This window comes from Pelodiscus sinensis, chromosome 5, assembly GCF_052426305.1.
Source record: "Pelodiscus sinensis isolate ZL-2025 chromosome 5, ASM5242630v1, whole genome shotgun sequence".
In the NCBI taxonomy this organism is placed as follows: Eukaryota; Metazoa; Chordata; order Testudines; family Trionychidae; genus Pelodiscus; species Pelodiscus sinensis.
This window is the reverse complement of record NC_143056.1, coordinates 9,552,843-9,573,478: the sequence shown is the minus strand read 5'-3', so window position 1 is coordinate 9,573,478 and position 20,636 is coordinate 9,552,843. Positions and strand designations below refer to the sequence as shown.

The 20,636-nt window shown below is 43.3% G+C and overlaps 1 protein-coding gene across 13 annotated transcripts in view; it reads right to left on the bottom strand.

The window, feature by feature from the left end:
- Positions 1 to 20,636, bottom strand: part of KTN1 (kinectin 1) — a 119,556-nt gene that overhangs the window by 74,644 nt on the left and 24,276 nt on the right. For 11 of the 13 annotated variants that reach the window (XM_089778300.1, XM_089778295.1, XM_089778301.1 and 8 more), the window contains exons 3-5: positions 3,826 to 4,390; positions 1,572 to 1,709; positions 368 to 544 (exon numbers count right to left, since the gene is read on the bottom strand). In XM_089778300.1, coding sequence (XP_089634426.1) covers positions 368 to 544; positions 1,572 to 1,709; positions 3,826 to 4,348 — 838 coding nt within the window. In that variant the 5' untranslated portion in view covers positions 4,349 to 4,390. The remainder of the gene's footprint in view (positions 1 to 367; positions 545 to 1,571; positions 1,710 to 3,825; positions 4,391 to 20,636) is intronic. The other 2 variants (XM_089778296.1, XM_089778298.1) reach the window with 1 other exon arrangement.

The following is a 20,636-nucleotide window of genomic DNA, read 5'->3' as shown; positions in this document are numbered from 1 at the left end:
AGATAAATTAATAGGATAGTTTCTCTCATCCACCTCCCACTACAGAGCCACCCCAGGAAAAAAAAAAATCAATGCAAGGTACATCGACTCCAGTTCTGCAATCCACGTAGCTGGAGTTGCATTTCTTACATCAATTTTCTCCGACAGTGTAGACCTGACCTCAGAGATTAAGAAACAGGGTTTCTTCCCCTCCCGCAAGATTAAGAGCAACAACATCTGCTTTTCTGTCTGAATAACATGAACAATCTACACCACAGGGACATTCTGTTTGGAGTTAGACATTCGACTCTTCAACTCAACAAATTAATGCAACTTTCACACACAATGGAGGCTATAATTTGAGGATATTGGCTCCTTGTTACATTACCTTTATCAGTTTCATTCTTCAGTTTCTTAGCACTGCTTTTCTGGATCCCCTCAATTACGTCTTGCTTTGCCACATCAACCACTTCTCTCTTTTCCACCAGAGGGTTCGGCTCTGAGTTATCCATCAACGGAATGTAAGTAGTTGCATGAATAAGAGGTTCTTCCGCCAAAGTTGCAACTAGAGTTCCACAGGAAGTGTTAGTGTCAGGTAATAATTATCTTTAACATAAGCATCTCATACTAGACAGAGGTGAATGAAAGACACATCTGGTTCCCTTGAAAAATTCCATAAACTAGAGTTTCATATCACTCCATTTCTATTATTCATCACAGATGAATAACCAGAGCACAGCTGTTCAATTAGCTAATCAAATGAACAGCTCAAACTGATTTAATAACCTAATTTGTATTTGTCAATATTGCCTTTTAGCACTTGACCAGCAGATAAATTAACAGACTCATATTCCAACTTCCATTTCACTTTAATGAAATAGCCACATGTAACTTATGAGGCTTGACTTCCTATGGCTGCAACAGCATAGAGTGTTCAACATTAATGAAGTTTCAGATTGGAAAAAAAAGACTATTAAATTTGAAAAGTATTGATCTATTTTATATGCAATACCCCATGAGCAAACTGAACTGTTTAGTCAGAATACACTAAGGAGAGCAATAGGGCCTAGTGTAGTTGCAGAACACAGTCAGTTTCACTAAGATATTCTCTGAAACACGAGGGTTTATTACCCCTAACAGACCTGTGGATGTTCCCAACTATACAAAATTCTTCACTGAATCCTAAACAACCACCTTAGTCTCCGTGCCATCAGGTGGCAATGCACTGGCTTGTGTGTTGGGTAAAACTAAAATTAGTCCCTTATTAGTTTTAAATAGGTCACTTTTCCATTTCACTCCCAGTCCCCTTGAGACATTGTATTATGAGAGAAAGTACCTGAAATTTGAAGATTTTTCTAATGATTTCTACCTAAGACTCAGGTAGGCTTTTAATCCTAAAGTAATATCCCATTTTGATTTTTTTTTCTTTTAAAGAAATTAAAAGGTCTCAAGCCTATGAAATTACTACTTTGAATAAAAATTTTACTCCTTTCCCCATCTTAGGGAAAGTAAATTGGTTGTGCTACTTGAGTGTATACCTGTTCACATAGTTCAAAGATCATTAGCTAGTATTTAAAAAATTACTCTCTCACCATTATCAACTTTTTGTTTCTTTGCAGAAACTTTCTTCTTTCCTAATCCACTTTCTTGCTTTATTTCATGTTGGAATAGCAGTGGGTCTTGTTTTTTCGTGGGAGACATAAATGACTCACTCTTTGAATCCTGGTCATCTACAAAAAGGATATGAGAGAAACATGTACTTCTCTATTTACTAAGAACTACATTGAAAAACCGCAATAAGCAGTGAAGTCATCCAGAGTTAAGACACTTGTGTCTGAACTTTAAATCTGATTAAAGTTCTACATGCACAAAGCCAAATTAAACCCAAAGACAATACAAGGTTGAAACAAACAGCAGCAGCAATGCCACTAGACTTGATGTCTTCAGACACAGACAGTTACACATGCAAGCAGAACACAATTCAGCGAAACCGAAAACTGCAACAAATGGCATTAGCACTCTCTAGTTTTAACAATTCCCATCAAGATGCATTGCAGTACAAAAGCAAAAATGATTTCCTTTTTTGTTGCAAAAGGTAAATGGTTATTTTCATCAGGTTTTTCCTGCCACCCTCAAACAATCCACTTCTCCCCTCTCAATAAGTGCTAGAAGTGATAGAAGCAGAAATAAAAGTCCCATACCACCACTATTCCTTTTAAGGTTTCTTTTAATAGATACTCAGTTCTCTTTTTGGAGCCAGTACACTACATGATCTTCCCTTCAAAGCTGGAATGCACAACAGGGTATGGCATTAATTTCTGTACTCCAAGGACAAAAGTTAACTGTGGTTCGCCTCAAAACAGTCTTCTCAAACCACATTTCATAGCCATGCCCACAAAGATAGTTTTTAAAGCTCTTAATAGCTACACTGTAGTATTAGAACATCGTCTTTTTATTCTAAACCACAAGCCAACAATGTCATCTTCCTGCCCCCCACTCCATGTGTAACAGGTACAGCTGCATATAAAAATGTCAAGTCCTTTATTCTGAATTATTAAGAGTTGGGGTATTTTAAACTATTATTCATATTTAAGCAATTGTAGTGAATACATTTATTAGAAGTTTTTTAATTCCTTCAGTTTCAAGATAGTTACTCAGCGGCAAGGGTTCTTTATTGCAGGTATCTGACTTTGCAGTTACCAACTTACATAAAGTTCCTGGTACTTAAAGCTAAATGAATTGTCAGAGCAGCTGTTATATGTAGGGTTTGCAGTAGTGTTGTAGCCATGTTCTAACCCTGGATATGAGAAATTCAAGGTGTGTGTGTTGGTCTAATATATTACTTCACCCACTTGGTCTCCCTCACGTCCTAGGGCAGGGGTGGGCAATTAGGGTTTGGGGGCAGGAGAACACCCGAAGCTTCATCCATTCTGCCCCCACCGCACACTGCTCACAGGGCAGGTGCAGAGCGGAGAAGGCTTCACACAATCCCCCACCCCAGGCCTTAATTGGCCTGCAAGCAGGGGAGCACGTGAAGCCTCCCTCCCACCCTGCCAGGAGCACGTGGTGCTTTGAAGCGTCGCACACTGCTCACAGGGCGGGGGAGGGAGCAGAGACTTCGCTCGCACCACCGCCCGCAGGCCAATAGAGCCTGGGGAGCTGCGTGATGCTTCCTTCGCCCTGCCCTAGCCCTGCAAGGAGCCCGTGGCACTTCAAAGTGCCACATGCTCCTTTCAGGGCAGGAGGAAGCTTCTCATGCTCCCCCGCTCGCAGGCCCTGACTGGCCTGGGGGTGGGTGAACACTCCAAGCCTCTTCCAGGGCATGGGTGCATAGTGGGAAGGGGGGGCAAAAGGGCTCCCCTACCCCCAGACTAATCATGGCCCCTTCCCGTTTAGGCCCCGCCCTTTCCGGGGTGGCCTGAGGCTACTTCAAAAAATTTTTGAAATGGACCCTGGCCAAAAATTATTGCCCACCCCTGTCCTAGGGTCTCATTTTGGGATAGCAGGATGCCAGAGAGCTTCTAACAAATGTTTTTTCTGAAGTCTTTTAGGTAACGAAACCTTTAAAAACTTAAGACCAATTTAACTAACTATATAACAAAGCAGAGTTAGGAAAGAAGAGTTCCATTTCTCACTAATTTTAGGAGAGAGAAATAAGTATTGGGGGTAGAAGACATCGCTGCCAGATGAAATATGGAAAAAGCAAACCACCTTAAAAATAAACACCACACTTTTGCCCAATGCAGAACTGGTCAAACAGCTCTGATATCTAACACATGCACACGTTGCCTTGCAATAAGCAGAACGCAGTTTTGGCATGCAAGTTATACAAATAATAGAAGATACCAATTCCATTTTTCGGCTTTTTTTGCCCAGGTTTCTTCTTCGATCCTGCTGCTTCAGAGGGTGGAGTTGGGTGTTTCGTAACAGGAACAGGTTCAATCTTCTTGCCTGTGGGCTTGGATCCTTCCGATTCCTTAGCCACGTGCTCCTCTTGCACAATCTTATGTTTCTTCTCCTTCTTCTTCCTTTCTCTGACATTGCTCGGTGCTTCAGTTAGACCCGAGGGAACAGGAACTATATGCTCTTCGTCTCCAGCCAGGGCATCAGACAGTTTAAACTCCCGAGGCGTGCTTTCAGAATCCGACTCATGGAGATTCCCATTCTGAGCTTCTTTCCTTTTGTTCTTTTTCTTCTCCGTTTTCTTTTTGTCCGTCTTAGAAGGCAGAGACTTTTGGTCCCTTTTCTGTTTTGCAAGGACTTCATCGTATAATGTTTCTTTCATGAAAAGCCAGAAGAAGAGGAAGATGACTGTGATAACCACTGAAGGAATGAGGATGATAAAATAGGTGGTCTCATAAAACTCCATTGTGCTTTTCTTAATTACTTCCTAAAAAAAAAAAAAAAAAATCTAAGGACAAAAATGAAAAACAAGAATTAGTTTCAGGTCAGGATTTTTTTTTAGATTTCTCAACTATTACTATATTTTATAGGTAGTTTTGATAAAGTAGCCCTAGAAGTAATTAATAGCTGCTTCAGTGTTGCCTGTAAGTTGTGCATTTAGGCAGCCACCCAAGAGAAATTGCAATGCTGCCCAGTGGTTTAGCAGAGCACCCACAACTTGTTTCTACTGGTCAGATCCGTCCTTATACAGAATATGCAGTTGCATAGCATAAGGCACCTGAAAACTTCAGGCACCACTGGGTCTTAATGTCCACCCACACCCCTCTTCTTAGCCCTGTTCTGTAGCTCTGCTTCCTCTGGAGAAGATCTAGTTAACTTAAAAGTAAAAAAGCCTGCCACAACTTTTAGCGGAACACTGAACCTCTTCATTCGAGTGGTAATGAAGCCATTCAACAGGAATTTGCCAGCCTGAAGTATTTACCGTCAGTTTCTGAATTTTACTGTGTTAAGTTTACTGGACCTTAGTATAAAATTTGCTTTAAAATTATTTCATTAGTGTGTTGCTGAACTCACATCTCTTTAAAAAAGTGCCCCCCTTAGCTGCCATTGGGCATAGTGGCACCAGATTAATAGGACTACATAGGGCCTCCATAAAGCCTAAGGACAGCCCTGCTGCTGGTGGTGCACATCCAGAAATGCATTGGTGCACATAACCAAATTTATTCTGCACACAGATGGAAAAAGTTAGAGGGAACGTCATTTACTACTCAAATGAAAAATCTGAAAAACTACTGGCATCAGAGATCGTTGGACAAATGACTTCTCAAATTCTTAATCTGTACTGAAAAGCTTTGCAGATTGTAACACTAATACCCATTCTTTTGGCCAACTTAATGAAGATCCTGAATTTTCCCCCAAAATAATCATAGACTAGAACGAGAAGGGATCTCAAGAGAGCTTCAAGTCTAGTCCCCTGCCCTCACGACAGGACCAAGCACCTTCTAGATCAGTGGTTCCCAACCTTTTTTATATCATGAACCAGCAAACTCAAAAGCTTTTGGTGGACTGGTATAGAAACATTTGCATATTCTTTATGGTAATTTTTAAGCAGCCGCATGTTATTTTACATTGCATCTGTACACACACCATAGAGGAACTGGGAGGGGGAGATGGAGAAGCGAAGGGAAAGAAGGGGGCAAGGAGCACGAGTGAAAGAGGACCAAGCCGGGAAGATGCTAGGCTGAGTGGCACGGATTTCAGTCAGAGGGCTTCCCTGCCTTGTCCCCTCACCCCACCTCAGCCACCGGGGTAGTGGTGGCCCCTGCTCAGCCCTAGCCGCCCCAACCTCCCTTGCTGCAATTTAAACCCATTGTTTCTCGTCCTATCATCAGAGGTTAAAGAGAACCATGTTTCTCCTTACTCCTTCTAAAACCCTTTTAGGTACTTGAAAACAGCTATTGTCTGTCCTCCTCTCAGTCTTTTCTAAACTAAACAATCCCAATTCTTTTAGTCTTCACTCATAGCTCATGTTTTCTAGACCTTTAATGATTTTTGTTGCTCTTCTCTGGACCCTCTCCAATTTCTCCATATCTTTCTTGAAATGTGGTACCCAGAACTGGACAATATTCCAACTGAGGCCTCATCAGCGCAGAGTAGAGCAGAAGAATTACTATTCATTTCTTGCTCACAACACTCCTCTTAATTCATCCCAGAATCATGTTTGCTTTTTTTGCAACAGTGGCACACTGTGGACACATATTTAGCCTGTGGTCCACTATGACTCCTAGATGCATTTCTGCCGTACTCCTTCCTAAACAGTCACTTCCCATTCTGTACGTGAGAAACGGATTGTTTCTTCCTACGTGGAGTACTTACATTTGTCTTTATTGAACTGCCCTCTATTTAACCTCAGATCATTTCTCCAGTTTGTCCAGGTCATTTTGAATTTTGACCCTATTCTCCAAAGCACTTGTAACCTCTCCCATCTTGGTATCATCTGCAAACTTATTAGCATAGAAAATACGCTTATTATCTAACGCACTGATGAAGATATTAAACAGAACCAGTTGCCCAACTGACCCCAATGGAACCCCACTTGTTATGCCCTTCCAGCATGACTGTGAACCTTTAATAAGTATCAAATGCTTTATTAAAGGCTAGATATACCACATCCATTGCTTCTCCCTTATCCACAAGGCTTGTTATCCTATCAAAGAAAGCTATCAGAATGGTTTGACATGATTTGTTCTTTACAAGTCCATGCTGGCTGTTACCTATCACCTGACTATCTTCCAGATGTTTGCAGATGGATTCCTTAATTATTTGCTCCATTATCTTTTCTGGCACAGAAGTTAAGCTGACTGGTCTATTGCTTCCTGGGTTGTTCCTTTTTCCCTTTTTTATAGCTGGGCACAATATTTGCCCCTTTTCCAGTCTTCTGGAATCTCTCCCAACTTCCATGATTTTTTGAAGATGATAGAGAAGGTATCTGAGCCATTAGCTATCAGCTCCTTTAGTATTATATGATGCATTTCATCCCTCTTTAAAGGAGCCCATTAACCCTTTCCTTGCTGAGCTTGGTCTGGTGTACATGCTGATACTTTTGCTAACCTCCCCTTCAAAGAAATAAGAATGTTTTTGTCAGCAAGGCTAATAGAATATAATCCAAGTTGGTAGGTTTGTGAAACGAAGCAAAGTGGCTCCAAATCAATGACACGGATGCAGAATTTGGCACTCTTTTGTTACACTGTACTCTTTCCAGGAACATGACCCAAGCGCTTTTGCATTTACACTGGCTTCCTATTCATTACTAGCTAGAATTAAACTTGCTGATTTTTACCTAGTAATCCCCAAAGAGGAAGAGACCTCACCAATAAGAGGAGGTGAGTTACATATATTATAAAATGAGTTCAACCAATTATAAGGGCATCACTGTATCAAAATAAATACAACTAAATAATACAAATTAAGACAAACTTTTAGAGAAAACAAAGATTAAAAATGAATGTTTTAATCCTGCTTCCAAGAGGAAGTCAAGCCTCACATGAGATGCAGCATGGGGAATTTCAGGAAGATCTATTGCTTTTTGGGGAAAAGAAGGGGTATTAAAGCTAGGCTTATAATAGAACACTAGCTTCAGTTTTAACTATGATGTAGATAGAGCTACACTAGAATATCAGCTTCTTGTTTCGGCGAGAAAGCCAAATTAGTTCTCTTGAAGAAATTAAAATCTGATCCTTCTCTCAGACAGAGTCAATATTGAACATACACACAAGAGCCTAGTCCCTGCAACAAATATGTAATTATGCAGATTTCTCACAAGTGTGATTAAATTGACAATTACAGTACATTACAGTAATTATACAGTATCAAACTACAAAGACTGCTTCTTCAGAATCAGACCAGAATTCTCCAAAACCAACATCTCTATCACCTACCGCATTGTCTGAACTCAGGCAAAATGAATTGACTGTCATTCATTGCAGCCATCCCCGTCGCGTACCTCTCCATATTCAACAGAAGACAGTCAGGTGGCGTGGACCCAGATGCATTCAGGAAAGTAACACTGAAAAGATCCCTCCCAATAGCTAGAAACGGTGTTGGAAGAAAGGGGACAAGACAGTGTTTAAAAAGAACTACAGAGAGCCACAAAACCACTCTCCAAGATCTTGACATTACATTGCAACGTTTTCACTGTGGTGTTGTGTCAATACAAAATGAAGCTGAGCCAAACTGCCACAGTACCATAATGTAATAGTTTAGCAATGATTGTGTGTGGCTCTCCACTAGGGAAGATGTCACAACTAAAAGCCCTAATCCTGAGTAAAATACAAGAGCAGACTCACTTTTAAACAGTGATGGGTCAGTGGAGGATACATGTATATAAAAGCTTCAAATGCTTTCCAAAGGAGTAATCAAAGTACCAGAGTGAGAGAGAGGCAAAGCCTCTGTAGTCCTGACCTATTCCGAACCAGAGAATTTTCCGGATCACAGGAGGTCAATATTGTCTAGCAGCATTACCACACTGCCACTGCTTACTGAACTGTTAGAGGACATTTAGGAGTAAATTAGAACTAAACAACAGCACAGAACACAGAGACAGGACTGGTGGCTGTAAAACTTTATGGGACTGCAGGAAACTTGCCACACCCATGAAGAATGGGCAACCGGCTAACTAAAATCATGCCTAACCATGGATATTTCCCAACTGGAGTGTTCTGGACTAAAGAGGTTCAGCCTGTAAAGTAGAACATGTACCCGATAAAACGAGTTCCTATCTGAGTTAGACACATTCTATTCTCTGCAGTCTTTCCTTGTGACAAGTTTGCTCCCTCCAAAGCTTTATTCTGTTTGTACAGAAGACTATATTTTCAAAGTGCCAATGAATCAAATTAAAGTTTCACAAGTGAGGACAGCAAAATAGCTTGGGAAATTCAGTGGTTTTAAAACAGAGTTACTTCTCTTCCCCTAGTGTGTAGGAAGACACTGATATTAAACCTTGCAGTGGCCATCCACTCTTGCCCAATGTTATGGCAAACAAGAAAGCCACCTTCTTTGACAGGTGTAAGAGAGAACAAGTCACAAGCAGCTCAACAGGGATGTGAACCTGTGAACAGCATCTAAGCAAACCCTTTAGAAACCTGATAGAAGGGTTTGGGGGGAGAGGAAGGAATTGGTTATCCATGGGAAGATGGAAGGCTGAGATAAATTCCATCAGTCATTTGCTGGCTAAGAGATAATCCTTGTTGTTTCAAGAAACACTGGTCCAAGATATGGCTAGTTGGAGCATACGCTGGGGGGACGGAGGGGCACTCATGCAGATGGGCTGGGTACCGCGGAGGGAAAAATCTCACAGCTGTGCATAAGGTGCGCACATCCCTACGGCAAAATGGCCACTCCAAACAGAACCAATGTTGAATGTAACACTTTAACCAGATCTCAACACTGCTTTGGAAATCAGCATGAGAATTACAAGTCTGGTTCCAGACCCACACTTCTTATTGGGAGAATAGTCTCCAAGTCCTTTGATTGTTTCAGTCTGAGCATGGATTATTATTCTCTTCAGAATGACAGGCTCATCAGATGAAGGCAGCCAGTTATCCCAGGTGCACCAGAAGGTGCGTTTCATAGTTGACCCAAAGCATATCGCTCCAACTTCAAGTTCCATAATCTCAATAGAATCAGTCTCCACTCCTGTTCTACTCCTGTTACTCACCACACAGTCAAGCGCACCATGGACAAAAGCGTTCTCTCACCATGAATTCAGTGATCAGAGATCTACAGAATAAATGCAGGAAGCATGACAAGAGTTCCCAAGCCACAGGATGCCTCTTATACAGAAGAAAGTCTCCAAAAAATTAAAGATGCGAGTTGAAGTAGATGCTGACACGTCAAAGGAGCATTATTCACTCCAAACGAGTACGCCTCTCAAAGATCAGTCTGAGGAGTAAAACTGCTTCGAGAGTTACACTGTCATTTCACTTTGCAGCCTCCTACATAAACAAGGCTACAAGGAAAGCTTCTGGAGCTACTGTACTATCCTTATAGTGCAAACAGAATGACAAAGTGACTGCCTTCATAATGGCTTCCTGATATTCTAGAGGATATTCTTTTCAGCACACGAGACGTCGTTTACCTTCCATGAAATTACACGTGTATCTTTAGTCTTACAATTAGAACAATTTCAGTCCAACTCCCATTCACTCCTCCTGTCCTATCTCACATAGCCCCTGACTGAAAAGCAGAAAGATACTTTCCACTTGCCCCTTGCACACCAGAGCTGGGGGGGAGGAGAAGGGGGACACTAGGCTAACAGATTTTGTGGGCCTCCCAGACTCTGGGGTGGGGCTGCCCAGTGCTGCAGGGGGAGTTCTGAGCCTCAGGGGCCAGATACAGGCAAGACAGGGGCCAGATCCACCCTGGGCTGTAGGTTCCCCACCCCTGCTCTCAGGCAAGAGGGGAACCAAACTGAGGGGGGGTGGGGAGAAAGAGGAGGAGAGAACTGTCCAGAAGCAGGAGAGGCGGAATAGAGAAGCCACTTCCATCAAGAGATGCAGGGAAAGGTGGAAGAAATAAGGAAAGTGGATAAAAATAGATTTAGCTTGGTCACTTCTATTCTTTTTGGACTAGTTATAGCAGCACAAGGTTACTTTTTTGAAAATTAATCCTTTGTCCTAAGAGATTGCAAACTGCAGTTTTATGAATCGCAATAGACACGACAGGGTGCAGCCCTTAGTAAGGCTATGTCTTCACTAAGGGGATCATATCCACAATTGATCTTTTGGAGTTCGATTTAGTGGGTCTAGTAAAGACCTGCTAAATCAAATTCAGAGGGTACCCCCAATAGCAGCCTCTACTTCTGTTCCTGTGAGGAGTAAGAAGCAGCCCAAGGGAGCATTTGCTCCCAACTGCCTCCCGCTGTGGGGGCAGTGGGGAAACTCAAATTAAGGTACATCAGCTTCAGCTACATAATTAGCTGGTTGTGGCACTCTGCAAGGCATAGCATCAGCAAACACACACAGCTCACTAATCAATTACTGAACATGTAGCCCCGCTGCTAAGCAGCAGCACAATTACAAGTCCTGAAGTTTAACTAGCATACCTTTATATTTCATGGATTGCTGCGAAACTTTGACATGTCATCCATCAAATGTCTACTCCAGCAGAGGCTTGTTAAAATTGAGCTTCTGGTTTATTAAGTTGATCAACAGGGTTGGATTTGACAATCCTTCCTCATCCATCTAAAAAGGAGCTGTAATACTCCTCAAACAAGTTCTACACCTTTTACTTTTGATGGCACCCCTTTAGCCCTTCTGCAAAGGCAATCAAACTGCATTCTGCCTTGAGTTACCAAAATTTAGGCAGCTCTACTATTGTCACATAGAATTTAGGGATGTAATAGTGTAGTGGATTAACCGATAAGCAAAAACTTATGGGTTAATGCTGTAGACTACACAAATTTCCGCAGCCCCACCCTACTTGCCAGTGTATTTTTTAGCACCTTGGCAAGCAGCCCGGCTCAGTCCTCGCTCCCACCGGGTCCGGGACCTACCCCTGCTGCACCTCTGCATTTAAAGTGTATTAGGAGCTAGGCGGGCAGGTAGCCCGTCTCAGTTCTGGCTTGTGCCAGGTCTAGGCGCTCAGGCCCCCTCCCCGGACAGGGACTGCTGTATCAGGGGCAGCAGCACAGGGCAACAGGAAGCCGGTCCACAAGAGGAGCTGGTTTTTGAACTGGCAGGGGGCTCCTTGGGAGTGGGGTCAGAGTGGCTGCCAGCCCCACCCCTGGGGACTATAGAGTAACGGATAAGAATTCGGGGGGGGGGGGTAATTGACTATTCAATTAACCAATATTTAACACCCCTAATTGAATTAACACGCCAAATTTATTTTATTCACCTGCACTGGCCCAACACCACAGAAAATGCTTAGCCAATTACATCATTTCTAACACTACATCTAACGTGATTGTTTATTAGCAACTGGTTGCTGATTAGGAAGAAAGTTAGTTAACTTTGCATTACATTTCACTGCCCTCAAAGCTACTGGTGTAATTAGAACTCAAGTTTCTCTACACTGAAATATAACTCTCAGATGGATATACAATCAGTTTTAAGCTTTGGAGCTCAACTAATACCCTGCATGACAGAAATAAGTTATAGCTCCATCTGGCTGATGCATGAGTCATTCTTAGCTTAGCGCTGCATATTAAAACTATGCTCACTATGAACTCCAGGGTCTCAAGACACACACAAGCCCCTAAGATTTTTATGCCAGTTTAAAAGTTAATAGTAGAAAATAGCTAAGGAAAAAGAATTTCATTTTAATTTTAAAGAGATACAATGTAAGATTTTATTAAGGTTATAGCCTTTAATCAGGGTTTTCCTGGAGACTTTGCCAAGAGAGTTCATGAACCTTCTTGCTGAGTGACACAGCAGCTTGGTCGCCCAGCAGCCCCCGCGATTGAAGAGACACAGCACTTAAAGGAGCATCAGCTTGGATGTGCAAAATTTTGCCAATGTCTAGGTGCTCTTTGGGCAGTATGTAACCATGCAGTGAAATCAGTACAACACAGCCATGAAAAATGCATCACAGAGGGTGAAATGAGCCCTTTCCCGTGAAATCGGAGGTCTCCTTTTTGCTGGGAATGCCTCATCAGAAGGGGCTTCCTAGCTCCAAGTGGGCAGGGGAAGGACAGGACTTGTCCCTCCCCTGCAAACTGCTCGAGGAGAGGGGGAGCAGAACCAGACCAGACCCCACCCACCTCCAGGGGCCACCTCCTACAGCAGGACACTGTCTGAGACTGAGGAGCAGGCTAAGGTTCCTGCAGCTGTGGGGGCTGGGGAAGTATTTTCCTGCAGCTATAGGGGAGCAGATGGGGAGGAAGGGGCGCTTTCTGCAGCTGTGCAGAGAGCAAGCCTTGTCCCACCCAAGCCAATCCAGACTAGCTGGGGTGCTCCCAGCAGCACAACCGAGACCCGACCCACCTCTCCCTCTTGGAACCTCCTGTGGCTGCAGGAAACTCTGTGGTAGCTGCCTTCAGAACCCAGCTCTGCAGGCAGCACAGAAGAGAGGGTGACAAACCCACAACTTCCCTAGAACAGGTTTGTGGTCCACCCCCACCTCCTATTGGGTTGGAACCACCAATTCTAACACTGAAATGTCAGGTTTAAAAAGCTGAAAACATGAAATTTAACAATTTTCAAATCCTATGGCTATGATAGCGGGGGGGGGGATATGATAGTGGTTTTCAAATATCTAAAAGGGTGTCAAGGAGGAAGAAGAAAATTTGTTCCTCTTGGTTACTGAGGACATGACAAGGAGTAATGGGCTTAAAGTGCAGCAAGGAAGGTTTAGATTGGACATTAGGAAAAAATTCCTAACTGTCAGGGTGGTCAAATATTGGAATAAATTGCCAAGGGAGGTGGTGGAATCTCCCTCTCTGGAGATATTTAAGAACAGGTTAGACAGACATCTGTCAGGAATGGTGTAGACGGAGCTTGGTCCTGCCTTGAGGGCAGGGGGCTGGACTCGACGACCTCTCGAGGTCCCTTCCAGTCCTATGATTCTATGATTCTATGAAAGAGGTACAGTCAATGGAACGGATCAGACAACCCATTCAGAACAGAAGTTATTGTTTGGTTATAATATATTATGTCTGTATGTGGCCAGCCATACACTGCACAAAGAGAAACCTTTGAAAGTAACTTTCTATTACAATCTTTGACAAAATCCCCAGGAAACCTGTGATTTAAGGTGCTGTAGCCTTAACAGTCACATTGCATCTTTCTAAAAATTCTAAATTCCTTTTCCTTAACTATATTCTACTGTAAGTTTTTAAAACAAGCATAGACCTCAGGGGCCTACATGTGTCAGACTTCCCAGGGCCGAGCGCCCCAGCCCCAGGACTTGAGAAATTCAAGTTCAGTTCCCTGTGCTGCTATAGACTTCCTTTGATACACTGGACAAATTGCAGGGGCCCAATCTGCACTACAAAATTAGGTCAGCATGGCTACATCACTGAGGGGCAGGAAAAATCCATCCCCAATTGGCATCCTTAAGCCAACCCAAGTTCCTCCCACATAGGCAGCTGAATTTGATCAGATGAATTTTTCCATCAACTTGCTACCATCTTTTCAGGGGAGGAATGATACCCCGACAACAAGGATTCTCCACACTGAAGCGCTACTGCAGCACACCAGCAACACTGGGACTGTCACTGTAGCATTTCAAATGTAGACAAGACCCAAGTCTCTGTGCTTAAGTTCCCCGTCTACAACCTCAGAAGCATGCCAGGAGGCTAAATCCACGGAAGATTATCAGGCGGTCAGACAGTATGGCAACGAATAAGTACCCAAATTAGCCAAAGTTTCTATCAGTTCAGCATGGTTGCATTAGTACAGAGGAATCTTGCAAAGAAAAAAAAAAAAGAGATTGGCTTTGTCTGCTTTCAGTGCATAAATAGATGGATGCTTTGAGAACGTTCACAGCATGCACACATCCTGTCCAGTGAACGTTCACAGCATGCACAGGCTGCTGTCCAAGGAGCTGGTGTGGTAGAAACCACTAGTTCTTCCACCAGGGATGTACTTACACAGAAGTAAGTACACAAAAGTCTTCCAGGAGGCACTCATCTAGATCAAGGGCTTTACAACTCTGGGTTGCAGCTTGTAAGGGCAAGCCACTAGCTGGCCGCAAGATGCTTTGATTACCCTGAGGCACTTTGCTTACCTGTGGAGGTGCAGGTAAACAAAGCGTCTCACAGCCAGCTAGCAACTTGCCCTTACCAGCCATGACCTAGAGTTGGAAAACCCTTGATCTAGATCACGGTTTCTCAACCTGGGGGCTGAATTCCAGGGTAGGGAGTCATAGGACAGTTTTAGAGGGCTCCCAAATGTTACTCCCTAATGCTTGACCTGCAAGCCAAGCCACCGCCTGGGGCCCCACAGAACTAAGGTAAATGCATCAAACAAGGCTCACCAGTGAAAAATGCTTTCAAGTATCACACTGAACTGTAAATACGGTATTTATATTGCAATCAATTCATGTTATAATTACATGGTAAAAATGAGAAGCAAGCAATCTTCCAGTAACCGCGTGCTGTGACACGTCTATAATTCGGTCTGATTTTCTAAGCAGGTAGTTTAAGTGGGGTGAAACATGGGGCAAGCAAGACAAATCAGACTTTGAAACAAGGTACAGCAGTCCGGAACCACTGGTGTAATCAATAGATGTTTAGTCCCTTAGAACAGGAAGGGGTTTTAGTCAGACTATTTAGAACTTGTTACCATCACAAAAACACCACCACCTAGCTAACTTCACTGGCTAATTAACAAAGACATCCTTCATACAGAATGTTAAAAATTCCACACCTCAGGCCTTCAATTAAGCTCTTTAACACTCACACTAAATGTAGCTTCACACTGTCCCAATAAAACCGACTTTTACAGTCCTGCTATTTCTCCTTAAAATGCTACAGCAGCACTGGATTCTCCTGTCAGTTGGCAAACCACCTCCCCAGGAGGCAACAGCTAGGTCAAAAAGAATTCCAGCAGTGTCTACACGGACACTTAGTCAGCTTAACTATGCAGCTCAAGGGCATGGAATTTTCATACCCCCAGCTGACCTAATTTTCTAGTGCAGACGAGGTCTTGGCCAAGAATGGAGGGGGGGGGGGGGAGAGGAGACGACACATTACAAACGCCTTTCATCTTTACACAATCAAAAAGCAGCAAAAAGGCACAAACTGTAGAAATAATTGTCCAGGTCACCTTAAACTGTACAAATCAACAACAGTGAACTACTGCATCAGCTTTGATAAAAATATTGAAATAAATCTACTGTACACAAATAACTGTGTGCACAAAATACCATTTAAAGGGAGTATCCATAATATTTACCCCGTTTGTATGAGTACTCCTGAAACTAGAAAAGTCTCTGGAAGAGAAATTTGATAAATCTACCACAAACGCAATCAGTTAAGTGTTACAGCACACCTGATACTGTACAGATCATACATTAGTCTCAGACTCCTAAACTTAGACTTAACCCTTGATGTCTAGGAAAGCTAGAAGCCTTAACAGAACATGTTTAAAAAGTGACTCAACATAGCATAGCTGGTGTTTTAAAGCAAAGGGCAATGACAGACAGACAAACATAAGAAAAACAAGGAGGAAAAAGCAAGCATCGTAAATAACTCTTTCTGCCCTTGATTAAACTGATCCAATTAAACCATTTGCTGCACACAATCTTAGCACTGCAAATACCCAGTAGGTAAATATTTTCCATTCCAAACATACCATTGTTTCTGCCATCCGTTGGGCTACACTGTTGTTTTGCATTACTAATTAATTAAATTCCACAAAACTTTCTTTCATTTCAGCAAAGGTCTTTTAACCATCTACTTACAGAAAGGACACACAGACACACACACTACAGTAATGAGGTTGTAGTACGGAGGACTGAAGGTCTTAATCAGCCAGGAGCATTAGATGCCTATAGTTATACCCACAAGATCATATGAATGACCTTACTTTTGTAAAGGGGGACTGCCAGCAACCATGAAAAATCTGCAGCAGGGTAGTCTGTTTTGTCACGGTCCAGACTCCAGAGATGATTTTTAAAAATATGTAAATAAAAAGATCTCAGGGCTCATTCCAAAGCATCTGGCGGTTCAGATTTGGCCCTCAGCCTGCTTACCCCACCCAACAGAATTTCCTTACCATAACAACGGCCATACTGGGTCAGACCAAAGGTCTATCTACCCCAGCGTCCTGTCTTCTGACAGTGGCCCAAAGGGAATGAACAGAACAGGGAATCATCAAGTGATCCATCCCATCACCCATTCGCAGTTTCTGACAAACAGAGGCTAGGGACACCATTCCGACCCATCCTGGCTAATAGCCATTGATGGACCTAACCTCCATGAATCTATCTAGCTCTTTTTCAAACCCTGTTAAAGTCTGGCCTTCACCACATCCTCTGTCCACAGTGCCAAGTTACTATTAGAAAATCAGGAGCAAGGAAGGGGCGGAAGGACTCCACACTGAGAACTCAATTCAAGTCCCTTCATATCAGCTCAGGAAAAATTTGAAATTAGATGAAGGTTTTCAAAAATCAGAGGAGTGAAGTTCTGCAACAGCCTATCAAGGGGAGCAGTGAGGACAAAAAAACCTAACGGGTTTCAAGTAGGGATATGAACGAATAGTCGACTACCCAATAAGCAGGAGCTTACCAGGTAACACCATCGACCACTCGATTCTCTCCCCTGCTCTGCACTCTTAAAGGGACAGAGAGGAGTCGGTGTGCAAAGATGTTGGCTCAATCTCCAGTCCCCTGCAGGGTCTCAGGACAACATCCCCACCCCACCCCACCCAGCGACTCTGCATTCTGAAAGTGACAGCGCAGCAGCAGCCAGTCCAGTGGGTCTCCGCACAAGCTCCCCAACCCCAACCCCTCCCGCTGCCACTCTGCATTTTTAAAGGGACAGAGCAGCAGCAGCTTAAGCAGCAACCACTGCTCTGTCCCTTTAAAAATGCTGAGTGGCAACGGGGCTTGAGGGGAGCTTGTGCTAAGAGAGAACCCTTGGGACCAGCTGCTGCTGCTCTGGCCCTTTCAGAATTCAGAGTGGCAGCACAGGGACCGTTGTCCTGAGACCCGGCGGGGGACCAGAGCTGAGCCAGCATCTTTGCACACCGGCTCCTCTGTCCCTTTAAGAGTGCAGAGCTGGGGAGGAAGTGGCTGTGCTAAGACCAGGAAGTGAGAGCTGTAAATGCCTTTTCCCTAACAACTAGTTGTAGTTGATGGAATTTCCATCCACTACTTGACTAGCAAATTAATAGCTACTTAACATCCCTCATTTCAAGCCTGACCTTGTCAAACGTATAGTGGGGATGGTACATAGCCAATCTACAGCTGCTAACAGCAAATATCTCCAGTGACTGGTGAAGGGACAGCTGAGTTATTACAGAAATTTCTTTCCCAAGTATCTGGCTGATTCCTTCTGGCCTTGAAGTCTTTGAGATTTCAAGAAGGTTTACGTACATAACACAAAGAGGTAGACAATTTCTGACTGAACGTTCGTATTTAGAAAATCCTAAACCTCCTGCATAAGCCCCTGCATTTTCAGTTTAGGTGGATTTTTACTGAAAAAAATCCCAGGTTTTACAAAAAAACATTATTCATTCTTTTTTCCAATTTTTACTCTACTTTTACAGTGTTCAAATATATATTTAAAAAAAACTTGTTACTAGGAAAATACAATACAGTGCATGAGATGTTTATTATGTGTGTACATGGAAAGCTGCCTGTTGAAAGGTATGTATTAGACTAGAACAATGGGTCTCAAAGCATGATCCATGACCATCTTGCAGGTGGTCCTCAAGCTTGGGCTCACCTCTTCCCGCAATGCGGAGCCTGCATTGATGCTCCAGCCCTGTGTCGTCCCCACCCCACCCTCGGGCAAGGCTGGAGCACCAGTGCAGACTTCTCACTGTGGGGTAGGAGGAGAAAACAGCTCCACAAGCTGCTGCTCCCCCCTCCACCCAGCTGGGGGAATGGCAGTGCAGAAAACTCTCCTGAAGCCTTTCCCCACTGTTTTCATTGGTTAGAATCACAGCCAATGGTAGCAGCAGGGGGCGGTGCCTGCAAGCTCCAGGAGGCACAGAGCCAGGTAAGCACTCCCGATCCCTCTCAGACCAAGATTCCACGCCCACTTCCTGCCAAGACATCCCCCCCTTCACCCTTCTCCTGCGCCCAACCTCCCAGATAGACACTGCATCTGCACCCACTATCTTGTCATCATAGATGGTTGGCTAGTGGTCCACAGAAAGGTCTGCACTGAGCAAGTTGGGCCATGGGCCAAAAAGTTTGAGAACCACTGGACTAGATGATACACAATAAATCGAGACACACATAAGCTCTAGAGTGCACGCATATCTGAAAGGACTGATAAATCTCACATCCACCACATATACATATCAAAACTGTTAGCAGATAACAGTTTAAAGATTTAACCCTCTAAAATGGAAGAAAATGAAAACCTGTATCAGAATGTTTCAGATCAAAGTATTCAAAAGTTTTAACAAAAAATAGGAGAAGAAAAGGGTGAATTCAAGTGTTATTTGCTACAAATGGTGTGGCTCGATTATTAAATGTAAGTATAGGGCTAATAGTTCTAAGTTTACAACAGTAATCTGTTTATACAAATGAAAAGTCTTATTTGGGGATTGCAAACACATTGCTTTCTTTAACTCAGAAAGTTTTGAGTTTTTAGGCCTGTAGTAAGCCTCACTGAATTCCATTCATCAAAGCATTAATCTACTGTACATTTTTTCATCCTTCAGTTCACCAAAACAAACCCTGAAATTTACTCAGGAAAAATTAATAGGTTTTGCCAGTGCTTTTTTTGTAAAAAGAAAAAGGGGCCGGTAACTAGGGCAAAATTGTCAAGCAAAAAAAGCCAGGAAAGATTGTCAAGCAAAAAAAAACAAACAAAAACGTCAAGGCCGAAATGCAGTCATGGGACCCTTTGATTGCCATGTGTCCCAAGTGGGCTTCTGTCCAGCGCACTGCAGGTGCTCCTAGGGCCAGCTGGGGGCTGTGCTGGGGGAAAGCAGTGAGTGCTCCCAAAAGAGGTGATGGTATGCCGTACTGGTGCATAGCATCATAAAAAAAAGCACTGGTTTTTGCATTGATTTTTCACCTGATTTTGTTGTAGTGGTAATAAACACTGATTAAATTCCTGGAAAAATTAAATAAAATAGATACCAAAATCTAAGAGTCCACCTCATACAGTTCCCCTTCTATGAATATTGTAAATCCAACAAGCCATTTTATAATGTTAGTGACAGAAAGAGTTGGGAGGAGGAGGAGGACAAAGGACAAAACCAGGCGACTAAAAAATTTGACTCGCATAGCAGTCATAGTATCACAGTCATGATATGCCATCTTAGCTTTAAGAAGGATGCTGCTGTCCAACACTCCTGAAATATGTTTCACATCCTTTTCCCATGACTTGAGCGCTACCCTTTTGTTATCTCTTCAGTCCTGTTAACCACACTTCATAGCTTTTACAGACCAAGCACACTGCACCCACCAGGAGACTCCCCTTGCATGCCTCCATTCTCCCATGAGCGCCATGTGTCACACTCCTACCCCCCTTTATTTCAGACACTTCCGGGAACCCCTCCTGCCTGAATTCCAAAATTCCAAACTAACAAACTCCTCTAGAGACCTTTAACACCTAAGACTTAAATGGGTGGTCTTCAGATTAAATTGTTTGCCTTTCATAGACTCATAGCAAACAAGGGAGTTGAGAAGCAAATCCATATTCATCTGCTCTTCAATCCAGCACACTGCAAGGCTGAAGAGGTACTGGAAAATGATGCTTCATTCTCAAAATATACCAGGTTTCTCCTGTGAGCTCTCACCTGCCTTCACACCCTCTCCTGAAGGACTGAGCCGAGAGTGCATCCAATTTTAACACAAAACAAATTCACTGTGAAAACTGATATCCTTGATTTGAGCCTCCCCCACCACCACCAGGGTTGCCAGATATGTTTGCAAAAAATCCCGAACATAGCAGGGGGAAAAATTGGTTGAGGGAAAAAAAAAAAAAAGGGAGTAGGGGGAAGAAAGGTCACCGCACCTTTAAATTCCCCACACTCCCTGCTCCCCCAAGCCCCACCAGACGTGGCAGGGGAAAGATGTCCCCGCCAGCCTTCCACCCATTTTACATGTCCGGTATTTTCGGGGGG